This window comes from Telopea speciosissima, chromosome 5 (genome assembly GCF_018873765.1).
Source record: "Telopea speciosissima isolate NSW1024214 ecotype Mountain lineage chromosome 5, Tspe_v1, whole genome shotgun sequence".
In the NCBI taxonomy this organism is placed as follows: Eukaryota; Viridiplantae; Streptophyta; class Magnoliopsida; order Proteales; family Proteaceae; genus Telopea; species Telopea speciosissima.
In genome coordinates this window covers 3,202,345-3,219,087 of record NC_057920.1, presented here as the reverse complement: position 1 = coordinate 3,219,087, position 16,743 = coordinate 3,202,345, and the positions used below count along the sequence as shown (strand labels likewise).

Below are 16,743 nucleotides of genomic sequence, written 5' to 3'. Positions count from 1 at the left end.
ACAATGTTTACCATTATTTTGAGATATTATAATAATGTATTTCACGAAATTCCGTCTTTCTAATGCTGAAATACTGCAATATTGAAATTTTTAACCTTGCTTAAGATTATTCTGTAGTTTTCCCAACAAGCTCAATACCTAGAGAATCTGATGGGCTTTGTGAAAGTTAGAGAAAAAAAAATATGATGCTGTTATCAGCCTTTTGACAGAATTTGGGTCCTTATTGAAGTGTCACTTCTTATCAAGAGGGCTAGGACAGTATATAGTGAGGTATTGAAGTAAATGTCTAATGAAGGTTAATTGCTTGATAATAGCAATTTTTTTGGTTGTTTCTCTAAATGAAGGCTTGCTGTATAATCACCAAGGTACTAAAACCCGGAACTCGACCCCGACTCGACCCTGTGAAAAACCGAGATCTTGGTCGAGTTGGTGCTTCTTTTTTTTTTTTTGGAACTTGAAACCTGGTTTCGGTGGGTTTTAGACCTAATTTGGGTCTGAAACTTGGTATTCAGTTTATTTTAGGCCATTTAAACACAATAGCACTATCAGATTTTATAAAAACAAAGTCCAAATAGGAGTTTCAATTTGTGTGAAACCAGGACAGACACTTATGCCAGAAATCAGGACAGAAACCAAGACAGACACTTATTTATGCCTAATATCATTTAAGCATAGTACTAAATCTCGCAAAATCTCGGTCAAGATTTCGAATATTTCGAGTATCTCGACCTGACCGAAACGAAACAGCAGCTCGAACAAAAAAAATGCAAAAACTCGGTTGAAATTTCGACCATCTCGTGATATCTCGAGACAAAATCAAAATCTCGCGAGATATCGAGAGTCCTTTTTCAAAAGTAGCTTTATAAATACCAAAACTCGTTAGTCTCGGTCGAAATTTCGACCGAGACTTAACAAGCTCTGGGTTTTTGGGTTTTTTTTCTCCTTGTTCTTCATCCTTTCACTTCTCCTTACTGATTCTTTTTGAATCTTCACCGCATCTACACCGGAGAACACACCATTAGCACATTTGTAAGGCTTTTCCACTATTTCAGGTAAAACCAATTTCTCCAAAAATGTTTTTTTGAAAGAAGCATGATCAATACTTGTTTGTTTGTGATTAAATTAATATATGTTAGACACTATAGGCCGATCTACAACCTCACGGTGTCAAAAAATTATATATATATATATATATGTTAACAGCCCTTAGAACTGAATGCTTGAGTGATTGAATCGATCACCCAAGCCCCTTTATTTATATTAACTTGAAGTAAACTGATCAAAGTACAAATAGGAATAATAACACCTTAGTCCTAGTCCTACTAGGAATTCCTAATACAACTAGGAATGCCAGAATAGGACTCAGCTGAGGATAAAACAAAAAATAAAAGAAAAGAAAAGAATCCAATCTGACTAGTACTACTCCTAACATGACTAGGACTAATCCTAATCAGCTAGGACTAGTAGGACTAATCCCAATCCAACTAGGACTGCTTCCCCCAATCGGGTAAGCAGCCTATTTCAACACTCCCCCTCAAGTTGGAGCAAAGATGTCGATCATGCCCAACTTGACTAGATTAGGATGAAACAATTTTCTAGACAATCCCTTGGTGAAGATATCAGCAAGTTGATCCGCAGATGTCATAAAGGGAATACAAATCAGCCCAGCTTCTAACTTCTCTTTGATGAAATGCCTATCCACCTCAACATGCTTGGTACGATCATGCTGTACTGGGTTGTGTGCTATGCTGATGGCAGCCTTGTTGTCACAGTACAGCATCATCGGAAGACAAATAGGAACACCAAGATCTTGTAGCAAACCTTTAAGCCATAGTAACTCACAAATACCTTGTGCCATAGCTCGAAACTCAGCTTTGGCACTAGAACAAGCAACCACATTTTGCTTCTTGCTACGCCATGTGACAAGATTTCCACCTACAAAGGAGCAATACCCAGAAATAGACTTCCGATCAGCAGAACCAGCCCAATCAGCATCAGTGTATGCTTCTATCCGTAGATGACCATGCGTAGACAAAAGAATTCCTTTTCCAGGAGCTAACTTCAAATAGTGCAAGATACGAAGAACAGCCTCCATATGAGAAGAGTAGGGATCATGCATAAACGGCTCACAGATACTCACGGGCGACAAAGAATGTCGGGACGCGTGTGTGAAAGATAAATCAGCTTCCCTACAAGTCTTTGGTACCGGCCTTTATCAACAGGCTCACCCTCTTTCTCCTTGAGTCGAACAGTAGGGTCCATAGGAGTATCTGAAGGATGACAGCCTAGCAACCCGGTCTCTCCCAATAAGTCTAGGACATACTTCCTTTGGGAGAGAAAAATGCCTTTAGAAGATCTGGCTACTTCAATCCCAAGAAAGTATCGTAGTTTTCCTAGATCTTTAATCTCAAATTCTTCCAAGGAAGGTCTTCAACCGTCTGATCTCATCACCATCATTGCCAGTAACCACTATATCATCAATGTAGACTATAAGAACAGTGAGTTTTTCACCAACCCTCTTTATAAAGAGTGTGTGATCAGCATTACTCTGCTTATAGCCCACAGAAATCATGGCCTTGTGGAACCGGCCAAACCATGCTCGAGGTGACTGCTTCAGCCCATAAAGTGCGCGCTTCAGTCTGCATATTTTTCCTTGGTTTCTGTCACAAGAGAACCCTGGTGGAATGTCCATATACACCTCCTCATCCAGTGTTCCATTTAGGAAGGCATTTTTACATCTAGTCCTGCAAATCCCATCCAAGGTTGATCGCACAAGATAATAACACACGAACAAGATTTAACTTTGCAACAGTGCAAAAGTTTCCTAGTAATCAATGCCGTATGTCCGAGTGAACCCCTTGGCCACGAGTCGTGCTTTATACCTATCCACAGTGCCATCCACCTTCTCGTTTCACTACAACACCCATTTACATCCAACGGTTTTCTTCCCAGGTGGAAGAACCACAAGCTCCCATGTGTTATTTTTCTTCAAGGCGTCCATTTCTTCCATCATAGCTGCCTTCCACTTTCCGTCTGATAAAGCTTCCTGCCAATTGTTAGGAATACGAACAGAAGAAAGAGAGGAAATAAAGGCACGAAAGGATGGGGAAAGGGAATCATAAGAAACAACATGAGATATGGGATGCTGAGTGCAAGTTCTGACACCTTTGCGAAGAGCAATAGGTAAGTCAGGATCATTACCAGGTGGAGAGGCAGGTTCTGGATCCGGGTTCGGCAATTGGATGGGTACTGGAGCAACAGTTGATTGAACCTGCTTATGTTTCCTTGCATAGGTCTTCACATTACTGGCATCAATCCTCCTCTGAAATTCACTAATAGTCCTTTGGATAGGAGTCTGGACCTGGGTAGATTGCTCCCCCTGAATAGAAATGGTCTCCCCCTGTGTAGGAACCTCTTCCCCTGCCTCAGGGGGAGTACTAGGGGCAGGCCGAACTGGTTCAGACTCATGGTAAACAAAGTGAAGTGGAGGTGGAGAGTCAATAGTCAGCACATCTTCACTAACACTCTCCCCCTGAAGAGGTGGGGACACATAATATGGAACATGTTCATGAAAGACAACATCCATGCTGACAAAAGTCCTGCGGGATGGAGGGTAGTAACATTTGTACCCCTTTTGGGTAGCAGAATAACCCAAGAAAATGCAGCGGAGGCTACGTGGGTCAAGTTTACCAGGGGACCTTGTATCCCTAGCATAACAAATGCATCCAAACACCTTAGGTGGGACTATAAAGGAAAAAGAGCCAAGTAATAGCTCAATAGGGGCTTTTGAAAGAAGAACCCGATGGGCAGCCTATTAATTAAATAGGTTGCGATGAGGACAGCATCCCCCAATAAAGGGAAGGGACAAGTGCGAGCAAACATAAGGGCCCTAGCCACCTCCAAGAGGTGGCGGTTTTTTCTCTCAGCCACACCATTTTGGGCTAAAGTGTCGACACAGCTGGTCTGATGGGGGGATTCCATGTGCAGTGAGGTATTTTTGGAACCGACCTTCCATATACTCTTTTCCATTATCACTCCTCAAAATTTGAAGAGTGGCATTAAACTGGGTCTTAATCATTTGATGAAAGTGTTGAAAACATAAAAAAACTTCACTCTTTGTGTGCAGAAGGTAAACCCAAGTGAACCTAGAATAGCGATCAATGAAATTGACATACCACCGATGGCCATCGGGGAAGCTTCCCTACTAGGCCCCACACTTCATATGAACAATAAGAAATAAGGAAGAGGATCGTTTATTAGAAATAGGATAAGTTGAACGCGTCTGTTTAGCTAAGACACAAGGCTCACAAAAAAAATCTTCCTTATTACAGTCTTTAACTAATGCTGGAAATAAATTGGATAAAGTACCTAAGGGGGGATGGCCTAGTCTAGAGTGTCATTTATGTAAATCGAAGAGAAAGATGCCAAGGCAAAGCCGAGTAGGATCGCCATCAGCGGTACAATCCGCCATGCACTTTACCCGATCCAATCGTCTTCCCGAGTTCGGTTCCTAAAAACACGGTGAGTGGGAAAAAGGTCACTTTACAATTTAGGGATTTAGTGATCACGCTAATGGAAAGAAGGTTAGTTGTAAATTTGAGAATATGCAACACGGATGACGATGTAAAGGGAAGGAGAACAACCAATGGATCCTTTCCCTGAGATGGAGGAGAGGGACCCATCAGCAATTTTGACTTTATCCTTACCAGAGGCAAGAGAATATGTATTAAAAAGGCTAGAAGAACCTGTCATGTGACCAGTAGCACCGGAGTCAATGATCCATGGAGTGGATACTACTGATGCACAATGACCAGCAAAAGAAATACATGCGGGCAAAGAAGGAACCGAATTGGCGCGAGACATAGTAGAGGCGATTGATGTGTTCAACATACGACGCAAAGCCTAGAGTTCTTCCTGGGAGAAACCAATGTCAGCAGTGGGAGTTGGAGCTACACTTTCAATAGGATTGGCTTTGTTTTTAGACTTAGCACGACCACGTTTGGCCTCAAAATCAGTTGGCTTTCCATATAATTTCCAACACTGAGCCTTAGTGTGATATGGTTTGTGACAATGCTCACACTTAACAGGCTCTTTGGTAGTAGAAGCCGCAACACTGTCAGAAGAAGCAACAAGAGTGGGGCCAGCAGTTTGTAAGGCTGATCTCTCAACTTTGGGAGTAATCATCATGGCAACCCGTTGTGTCTCTTCACTGTGAACATAAGAAAAAGTCTCCTCTAAAGTGGGGAAAGGAACCCATCCAAGGACTTGCACCCTAAGAGGATCATAGTCATCATTGAGGCCAGCCAGGAAATCATAGACACGGAATTGGTCTACATAGGTGTGGTAGGCAGTAATATCAGCAGTAGTAGTAGGCTGAAACCGAGCATAGTGATCCAATTGCTGCCATAAACATTTGAGGGCAGCATAGTATTTGGTGACAGACATCTCCTTCTGAGTAGTGGTTTGGAGTGTCTTCCTGATTTCATAAACCTGAGCACCACTTCCTGAACGACCATAAGTGCCCTTGACGACTGTCCATATCGTAGCAGATGTCGAGGAGAAGATACCGACTAGAGAGGTCGGTGGTCATAGAGTTCAGACAAAGGACATTACCATTGCATCATTGGCAGCCCATTTAGTACGGGCAGCACCTTCTTCACGGTTGTTTGATGGTGCCAATGAGATGGCCAGATGAATCCCCTACCACCACATCGAGATAGTGATCCGCCCAAATTAAATAATTCGTACCATCAAGCTTGATGGCGGAGATAGGGAAGGAAGTCATTCCTAGTCGACCATCCCCTCCGAAGTAGCGAGTAGTTGTCTCTGAATCACCCATAGTTCGGTAGAAACCGATCCACAAAATTGAAAAAAACACAAATCTTCAAAAACTGAATCGAGATCCGAAGTATGGGTTTTGAAGTGGCGCAATTTCAGCCATCTGAATAGGCTGAAAGATAGATCGAGTGATCCTCCAAGTGGTGGGAAGAAGTCCTCCAAAAATAGCTCTTTCGATGAGCCAATAAGAAACCCTAATTTGATCGAAATTAGGTAAAAACTGTGTTTGGAGAATCCGCAGTCCGGATCTGAATTATACTTGATCCAATTCTGCGGTCTTCAAATAGGGAAGGTATGCACCAATAATAGCAGAAAATAATCTCCAAAAAAAGGAAAGATCAATCTTCAAGTGTAGGAAGAACTTGATCTTCAAGAATGGAGGAGATCTGCCGGAGAATTAGGTCATACCAATAATCTTGATCTTGATGAGGTAGGATTGAGGGCAGCATCTAAATCTTCATCAGATCACCTCATAGTTGCTGCCCTGAATGAGAGAAAGGAGCCGAGAGTGGTGGAGAAGAGAAAACCAGAAACCGTGGGGAGGGGAAAGTGAAAAATAAAAAACAAAAAACTAAGAAAGCTGCTCTTTAGATCAGAATTGGCTCTGATACCATGTTAACAGCCCTTAGAACTGAATGCTTGAGTGATTGAATCGATCACCCAAGCCCCTTTATTTATATTAACTTGAAGTAAACTGATCAAAGTACAAATAGGAATAATAACACCTCAATCCTAGTCCTACTAGGAATTCCTAATACAACTAGGAATGCCAGAATAGGACTCAGCTGAGGATAAAACAAAAAATAAAATAAAAGAAAAGAATCCAATCTGACTAGTACTACTCCTAACATGACTAGGACTAATCCTAATCAGCTAGGACTAGTAGGACTAATCCCAATCCAACTAGGACTGCTTACCCCAATCGGGTAAGCAGCCTATTTCAACAATATTTTATTTTTTTATTTTTTCGCTTCAAAATTTTGATTTTCTTACAACAAGAATGTAAAAAAAATAGGGGTTATGTACATTGTATGGTGATCAATTAAATATCTTCTCCATCCATTCCCAGTTTTGAGTACGACTCCCACTCACAGGGACGTAGTGGATCATCTTTTGTAGATGACATCTTTTCCTACCCAACCCACCAGCCGTACCCGTACATGCGCTTAGAGGCGTCATATCATAGTGGTTCAGTGGATAGTACTTCTTCACAGTTTGGTGACCCATATCCTAGGATAGGTTACCTTCAACATGTTGATGATGCAATTTACATGGCCACTGTGGATGACTACACTCATTTCTTCTCCCATACTATGACGTGGCATTCATTTGTCGTACAGTCGGAGAACAATGCACGTCGGCTCCATCGGACTATGAGTGGGGTCGATCCTGGACATCGGAGTAATTATTATTAGAATATTTATGAACATTTGAGTCACTAGATGACTACTTGACTTGTATTAGACTATTGGGGATATTGTCATATTGATATCATCTTCTTAACTTGTTATTTACTTATTGTACTTAATATTATGAGTTAAGTTATGAATTTTGAGTCATTCACTTTATGTTTCCAACTTCCAAGTCAATTTACTTGTTTAAATTGTTTATTAATCATTAATTTATTATGTCCTCTAGTACTTAAAGTCTTAAACAATGTGTTTGTGTAATTAACTAAGTTATACATTAGGATTCGACCGTACATTGCCAATCAATGGTGCAAATAAAAAACACCACTTTGGGTGACTATTTTTGCAATTCGAACATTTAAATGTGTTTATATAGCCTAAAATAGGGTTTCCATGAAGTTTCAGGCCTTAAGATATTACTCATAAATAAGCAAATACCTCCTATTTGAATCCAATAAAAATAGTTAAAAAATCAAATTCCAAAAGGAAAAAAAGTCAACCCCCCAGTTCAAAAACAAAAAACTAGATTTTCGATGGTGGATGCAATTTTCAACTTTCTAATGCTGGGGTTTTTCTCAAATCTAAAAATTCCATAAATCTTAATATGGTAAAATATTGCGAAAAACCAAAAGTGCGGTAAAATATTCATTTGTTTTAATGTCCAAAAAAATATTTTCATTCAGAACGATTTTGACAGCATTCGTGCACACCAAATTAAGTTTGACCGGTACATATTAATCAGATTTTGACAACATTCACGCACACCAAAAACATTTACTTATATGATATTAGGCATAAATAAGTCTGTCCTGATTTTTGGCATAAAAAAGTGTCTATATACCAAGAGATAGGTGTCTGTATACCAAGATTTCTCAGTACACTAAGATTTTCCACCCAGATCTCAAGATATGGCACTCATATAAAGGACTTTGGGTCGAGATTTCAGATCTCCACTGAGATTTTGCACTTTTTTAACTCGTATGACAACTCGACTCCACCTCCCAAAAAAACGAGATCTCGACTGAGATCTCGCGGGTTCTCGAACTATGATAATCACTGACTCCAATGTGCACATTCATCCATGATACGTGTCTTTAATTGGTCAGTTCAATAAGAACGATACTAATATTTTGAACCTCTCTTGTAGCATCAACTATAACATAGACTAAACCATGACAAAAACGATCCACAATAAAATTTAAAAAATAATAAATACAATAGATAACCTGTGCTCTCCCATCCCATGGCGGAGTAACCCACGTAAATGATATGCCTTGGCAAACCTAAACATGTGATATGTCATAAAAACAATGAAGTAAATATAAGGGCAAATCCACATTAACAAAACTAGACCAGTCCAGAAAAACTACCTCGCATCAATTTGTAAGCCTTGTTGAAGGCATTCCAAAGCCTTCACTGGATTTGCCAAATCTTGATAGAACTGCCACATTATGCTCATATCAATGCCATAACAAGAAATATATCCACTATCGTTTCTAGAAATATATGTGAAATCTAAAGCATAGAATAAGATTATAAGTATACATATGCTTATACAAAAATACCCACAATAAGTACATCCTTTGTAATGGACATTGAACAAATAAGTGGTTATCCAGATGTTCATATGGTTGATGAGTTTATGACTAAACAAAGCAAAAGTTACAGCTTATTCATCCCTACATGGAGTGTTCAACAACAGACCAATTAACAGAACCTATATGGAGCTTCACAATGGCAGACCAATTAATGCATCGAAGAGTAAATGTAAACCTTCACATTTTAATATGCTATTCACAAAAAGTGTTGCTCAGAAGAAACATATTTTACTGATTTCATGATTCATATATGTAGATGCGCATAGGTGTTGTAAATATCTCTATCAATCATTCCTGAAATCATATAACTCCGTACCTATTTTGATTTCTTAGTGTCTTAGGACAGCAGTTTACAATAACATGAATTACAGAAGATTAATAACCCAATAAAAATGAAGTGTATTGGACAATTTTAATGCAAAATGCTGGCATGCTGATTATGATCTAAGCAGACCTTTTCTTGCAAACGTAAGAGCCAGATTATCTTTCGGAAGGACAAAGTCTAGGTTACATTCTCGACTATTTCCATTGTATAACTCTCTTTATAGTCCAAAGAAATTTCTGGACAAGAAGAAGAGAAACAAGGAAACATAATTTGTAGTGTTCATGTTAGAACAGAAGTTGGCTTGAATCTTCAAGGCGCATTACAGAGTCGCCTTCCTTAAGACGAAATTCGTCCCTATTTCCAGGACACAGATTTGAGAAGCAAACAAACAAAATAATATGAGAATAGATGTAATTTCAGAAACAATGTGAATTGTAACTTTCTTCATGGGTAATCAATCAAAGAACAATTATATAGACCAAGAGAGAGAGCGAGAGAGAAAAGAAAAACAGAAACTGTAAAGATAACCGGGAAAGATATTGAATGGAAACAGTAAATATCAAAGAAAGCTTTGATGTGGTTGATAAGCCATTTTATGTAAAGAAAAAAAGAAGAAACAGAGGAGAGAAAGCCACTGAAGGAATAAGAAGGGGGAGAATCAGACAATAAAAAAATACAGATGCAGATGGTCAGCACCTTCTCCCATTACAAAGACGCTCTAATCAACTTTGACAAGTAACAAATGTGAATGAATATAATAAAAGCAACTTACAACTTCAAAGCAGAAGATTTTTGTAAAATAACCTACCCATTATAACTTGCACCAACCATAAATTGAACACTGAAATAGAAATGCACAATACAGTTAACTGGTTAAGAATCTTGCAGAAGCACCTAGGGTCTGTATGGGAATGTTTTTGTTCCAAAATACTGTTTCCGAGTCAGAAACAGTTTTTTGTGATTTTTAAGTAATTCTGTATCAACAAATGCTGTATGATAAAACTGGAAAAAAATTTGTTTCTGCCACTAGGAAAAAAAAAAAAAAACACGTGTATGGATTCCATATTAAGAGAAGAAGCTCTTCTATTTTGTAGTGGTGGTGGTGGCAGTGAAGGTGGGGATGGAGGTGGTGGCGGTGGTAGTGTGGTGGCGGCAGCGGTGGTGGAGATGGAGGTGGAAGTGGTGGGGTGGCAGTGGCGGTGGTGGAGTTGGTGGTGATGGTAGAGGTGTGGCGGTGGTGGTAGCGGCAGCGGTGGAGGTGGTGGTGGTTATAGCAGTGACAATGATGGTGATTCGTGAGTATCGAGTCTGTATCGTGCTCATTTTTGCTTTCAGTTTGTGTTTTTGTTTTTTCGGAGCTTCTTTTTGGTGTTTCTCAAAACTGTGCAAGAACCATTTCTTTCACCCAGTTCGTTTACAAAAAACACACAAAAACAGACCGGGCAACACATACAAGATCAGAAGATCTGTTCCATTTCTTACTCCAGAAAAAGTTTTTTGGAAGGCTACCATACAGACCCCTAGTAACTAGCTTTTGGGTGCCACCTACTAACTTTAGGAATCCTGTAGTAACATTACTAGTACTACAATCCTTATAGGTACAATCCCTACCTAAACTTTATTCAACAATAAACAAGCAAAAGAGTATGCACTCAGTTTTTTTATCTTGGAATATTGTATTCAACCTAAAAATTAAAAAAATAATAATTAGAAGAAAAAAACATTTACAGCAAGTAATTTCACGCAGATACCTGTGCTAAATGGGCCCAACCCTCAAGAAAATTTTGATCTAGCTGTATTGACTTCTTATGTGCCTCCTCAGCCTTTCTGTACTCACCAATTGAAGCTAGAGCCAAACCCTACATTAGAACCAAATTTTCTCGATCAACAAAAATAAGCATTTTGACAAGTGCATAAACCATAATTGACAATGAAATACACGCTCTTGCAGAAGTCAGATTTTAAGATTTAGGTACTCACTAAGTATGTGAATGCAGATTTGTTATCCTTATCAAGCTTCACGCATGAAGACAGATCTTCAACAGCTGCATTGTAATCCTTGAACTTGAAATTAACAATTCCTGCATAGAACTTTGGCGGTATTTATCACTTGTATGCCTTTGAATTGGGACCCCATATGTACTTTGTAAAGACAAATGAATATATAATACTAGTTTTTTTTATTTTTTTCCAATAATAACACTTTTAACTAGTCTTTTATAGATGTAGCAAACTGATTACTCAATCAAATATTGTGGATGCGAAAGTTCTAGTGACACAGTATCTATAAGATAATTTTGCAAAGGTTTAAGACGAATATTAGATAGAGCTGAAATAATTACAATAAGAGTTTCACCTCCTTTGTCCATACTAAATGGAAAACGACTCAGATATGTATTTCTAATTCTGTTTCCAAAAACAAACCTGGTATAGGAAATTTATTTTTCCATATTTACCAAATTAAAATTTTCTAGATAATAATGATGCTGATGAGAAAAATGGTGATTATAAAAAAAAATATGGTGGTGATGGTAGTAAGGCTGCAGGTGAGAGCTGGGCTTGAGCACCTTACCCCTTTCATGCAAGATATCTGATGAGTTTGGCTCAAACTCTAATGCTTTGGTCAAGTCTTCAATGGCCTGGAATTGATAAGAATTAATGCACCTTTTTCAATAAATCAACAATTTATTAATGAAAATTAGAAAATAATTAAGAGGATCTTCTATGCTTTGCAAAATTTCTACATGGCACAACAATATCAAATGAATAGAAAGGCCACATGCCACAAATCATGGGATTACATCCATAAATTACAACAGTTTATAAATGACCTTCCTTCCCTACAGGAAGCTAAGTTTTCTGAAAAATTATTCTGAATGGGACTTTTGTATCCTTAAGCACTGCACAATATAATGACTACACAGTTGTAATTGACTGAAAATAAAAAATGTAAATGTATGTCTTCTGACAACTAATGCCTTTCAACTTTTAACCTTGCATGCTATCATGAAGAATTCTTTTCAAAACCAACTGCATACATTATCTAATTGACAAACTTTCTCAATTTACAGTTTTTGAATCCAGAACTTTTGAGAAAATCCGTAAAAGTACGAAGAAGAGAAGGAAATAAGAGAAACCTGAAATCTAAAGACAGACAAGTTTTAAGGATTAAAAAAAAAAAGAATAAAAGAAGTACATAGAGAAAGAAATATAAAACCTATAAACAGGTAATATTATTAAAAGTTCTAAATTTGAGAAGATTTGGGATAAAATAAAATAAATAAATCAAAAGCAACTTCTAAAAAAGACTACTATACTCTTTCTCAAACCCGACTCTACCAAAAGCACCACACAATTCACAACAATAAACTTTACCCACATAGTAGACAACATAAAGTATGCAGCCTAAAGACACCAGAAATGACAAGTAGTTTCAACAAGAGCAGATATTTATCTTTTGCACTACATTCAGGTTGAAAACAAAAAGGAAAAGAAATTAGAAAAAGGAAGAAAGGGAAGAAGGAAAAGGAAACAAACATCACATAATCCCTTTCATACCGGCCCCAACAAAAGAAAAATACAACAACTCAGCCTTATCCCAACTTACAAATGGGGTCGGCTACATGGATCTTAGTAGAGACAGAAAATTAATATAGAAATAAAGGGAAGGGGCACACAACATTGACAAAAACTCTAGGTCATCGACCCTTCCTAGCTAGGTACCGCTTCTTAACTGCCCAACTTCCAGGCCCTGAAATTGGAGTTTATTACAACAGCAGCATCACAACACCAAAGTCCAACTAAATGGGGTCGGCTACATGGATCTTTGCTTCCCACTCAGCTCTATTTGAAGTCATGCCAAGAGCAAGGCCTAAGCTAAGCATGTCTTGCTTTCAAGGTTTAAAGTATCGGTATTGGGTACCGTATCGAAAAAGTGATTTTGATAGACGTATCGTATCGTATCGGAGAGTATTAACCATATCTGGTCACGTATCGACCCTATACAGTTGGTATTTTTAAGTATTGTACCGGTGCCGTATCATATCGAAACCCTAAAATAAGATACGTATCGGTTAGTATCGGCGATACGTAAAGATACTTAAAACCCTGCTTTCTTTACCACTTCTCCTATGGTTATCTTAGCCCTGCCCCTGGCTCTTTTGGTTCCCACAATCTGAATTAGGTCACTCCTCGGACTGGGGCATCTGAATGCCTCCGTTGAACATGGCCATGCCACCTCAAATGACTCTCTCTAAGTTTATCATGGATGGGAGCCACTCCCAACCCAGCTCTAATATGGTCATTCCTTACTTTATCCTCCCTAATTTTCCCACACATCCATCTCAGCATCCTCATCTCTGCAACACCAAGTTTATGTATATGATACTTCATCATAGTCCAGCATTCCGCCCCATCATAGTTCAAGATCTTGTCTCATCTCGCCATTTCGGGCAAGCCGAGATTTCTGAAATATCCGAAATTTATGGAAATTTCACTGAAATATGGTATTTTTCTACCATATTTCTCCAGTCCATCTCGGTGGGTTTTTCGCCATATTAAGGCCTGATACTTCATATACACCCTTATTTAAGCTAAATAAACACATTTAAACCTTTATATTGCAAAAAAAATGAACTTAAAGTGGTGTTTTGGGTTTGCACCCTTGATTGACAGTATGTGGTCGGACCTTGATGTATAAATAGTTAAATACACATTGTTCAAGTAATATACCGAAATTTCACGAAATTTTGACGAAATATACCGAAATTTGAACTTTTCTCATTTCGTATGGTCATCTCGTCTCGGCAGTGTCGAGATATCTGAAATATACCGAAATATCGGCGATATATCGCGAGATTTTGAACCATGTGCCCCATACATCATAGCTGGTCTAATGACAATCCTATAAAATTTTTCTTTAAGTTATAAAAGGAATACGTCGATCTTATAGAACTCCAGTCGCACCTCTCCATTTCAACCACCTTGTTTTAATCCTCTAGGCAATGTCATCTTCTATGTCAACCCCCTTATTTACGATTGATCCCAAATATCTAAAGTGATCACTTTGTGGGATCTCCCTCTCACCAATATTCACCACCTCACTATCCATCCCAGAGTTGCTAAAGTTTCACACCATATATTCGGTCTTAGTTCTACTTATCTTTAGACCTTTTGATTCCAATGTTGATCTCCATAGTTCCACTTTGGCGTTAATCCCTGCTTTTGTCTCATCTACAAAAACAATATCATTTGCAAAGATCATACATCATGGGACCTCATCTTGAATGCCTCTAGTTAGGTCGTCCATGATAAGCCCAATCAAATAAGGGCTTAAGGTTGATCCTTGATGCAACCCAATTGCCTTGGCCCCCCACCGTTCTAACGCTAGTCACCATATCAACATACATATCTTTAATTATGTCTACGTATTTACATGACACCCTTCGCTTCTCTAGGATATTCCAGATTAGCTCTCTAGGGACTCTGTCATAGGCTTTTTCTAGGTCTATAAAGACCATACGGAGATCCTTCTTGCTTTCTCTACATCTTTCCATGAGTCTTCTAAGTAAGGATCTTCCTAGCATAAATCCGAATTGGTTTTCTACAATAGTAGTATCATTTCTCAAGTGGGTTTCGATAACCCTCTACTATAGCTAAATCGTATGACTCATTAACTTTATGCCTCTATAGTTATTATAGTTCTGAATATCCCCTTTGTTTTTATAAATTGGGACCACAATGCTTCTCCTCCATTCATTTGGCATTTTCCTAGTGGTCATAATCTTGTTAAACAACTTGGTTAGCCAAGATAGACCACAAAATCCTACATTCTTCCACATCTCAATTGGGATCTCGTCTAGACCCGGAGCTTTGATGTAGATCACAAGTCCATATGTACCCGTAGGAACAAGCCCCAAAACCAGCCCAGCAAGGTTGTGGATTCGACTGCTGTGAGAAGCAGCCTGGTCTGATGATGTGGCAAGTTTTTGTTGGTTCGATGGAACATCACTAAGGCAGCCCCAGCCCAGAGAGAAGCATGAAGAAGACAGACAAAATTTTCAAAAAAAAAAAAAAATTTATTGTTCACGTGAACAGTGATTTGGACTGATATGGGCAGCTGGTGTGAAGATCTGATTTTATTCTGTTACTATTCTCTTAGTAGAACCTAGTTACAAATCTCTTAGTTTCTATTTTAGTTATTCTTGCATGTGGCTGAACTATAAAGCCTAGTAGTTTCTAATTTTCGTTACCTTCTATTTTAGTTAGGATTTAGTAGTTGCTATTTACTAAGTTTCTATTTTAGATTAGTTCTTATTTTAGAAGTTCTACTTTCTAATGTAAGCTTGCCTAAGCTATTAATAGGCCTCACATTGTAATGAAGAAACAGATTTTGGAGAAAAAAATTTCAGGCCATGTTGTCATTGTGTATGGGAGAATATCCTTGTTTCAACAGCTGGGATAGCTGTGGGTGAGAGAGGCTGAGAAAGCCATCCCCTACCCCCTTCTTCTTCCATCTTCTCTATATCCTCTTCTTCTTCTTATCCTTTTTTTTATGTTCTTCTTTCATATGTAAACAGGAAAATAAATAAATAAATAAAGTTTCAGTTATTCAATTTGTTCTTCCTTATTGTGTTGATCCTGGCTACAATCGATCTCCCGATAGTTTCTCACTGGTTCGGGGCCAATTATTGCATTAAGCTTTGCCTACTTTCATCTTTCTTAAAGCTTTTTTTACTTCATGCATCCTAATTTTGTGTATATATCTACGAGAAGAGGTGTTCGTATGAAAAAAGTCGCTTTCTGCAGCCCTATCACTCGTGGGGTCTTCATTGAGAAGCCTGTAGAAATACTCTTTCCACCTTTCTTCAATGTCCTCATCTTTTATTAGTACTCTGCCATCGTCGTTTTTGATACATCTAATGTGTAAGACAACTAAGAGACTGAAAACAACTGGAAATAAAAGAAGAAAAAAAAGCAAATAAAAGTAACTCAACAGCAACTCACTGAGTAGTGGGCTCTACAAATAGACTATCCAGAGAACGCTTATACCTATACGTATGTTGCCTATTCTTCCTCATGCCTTTTTTTTAGAACCTCAGTCTCCCCAAAGGATTTAGAGAAGTTGAAATCAATCAAATTCAAATAGCTTTCTTTTTGGAGTCTTAGGATATATCGATCTTCCCTCTAAACTTGATTATGGGGTGTGTTTATTTGAAACAAGGGTTCTTGCCCCCTTCAAATCTTTCTCCAACATGTTGTCATCATAGTCCCCACATGAACCCTTCCAATGTAAGATCAACTAGGAATCCCTTGATCCCCAAAAGGGGGGGGAGGGGTGGGGGAATCCCTTGTTCCCCCACCCCACCCAACCAAAAAACAAAGGGTTTTGGTTGGGAGTAGCACATGATATTATTCCATGAAGAAGGAACAATAAGAAACTGTGTCTTCACATGTGCATAAAGTGTAATACCATTGAATTTCAGAAGTATTTCTACACCATCCCCCACCCTCTGGCGGGATGAGTGTGGGACATGAGTCCTGGAACTTCATTTTCTATCAACTTAAAATTTTC

At 38.5% G+C, this 16,743-nt stretch overlaps 1 protein-coding gene across 4 annotated transcripts in view; it reads right to left on the bottom strand.

Annotated features, from left to right (window-relative positions):
• LOC122663423 (suppressor of RPS4-RLD 1) overlaps positions 1-16,743 on the bottom strand; it is a 95,421-nt gene that overhangs the window by 55,115 nt on the left and 23,563 nt on the right. For all 4 annotated transcript variants that reach the window (XM_043859132.1, XM_043859131.1, XM_043859133.1 and 1 more), the window contains 5 exons: positions 11,743-11,809; positions 11,151-11,251; positions 10,922-11,029; positions 8,618-8,688; positions 8,474-8,530 (listed from right to left, as the gene is read on the bottom strand). In XM_043859132.1, coding sequence (XP_043715067.1) covers positions 8,474-8,530; positions 8,618-8,688; positions 10,922-11,029; positions 11,151-11,251; positions 11,743-11,809 — 404 coding nt within the window. The remainder of the gene's footprint in view (positions 1-8,473; positions 8,531-8,617; positions 8,689-10,921; positions 11,030-11,150; positions 11,252-11,742; positions 11,810-16,743) is intronic.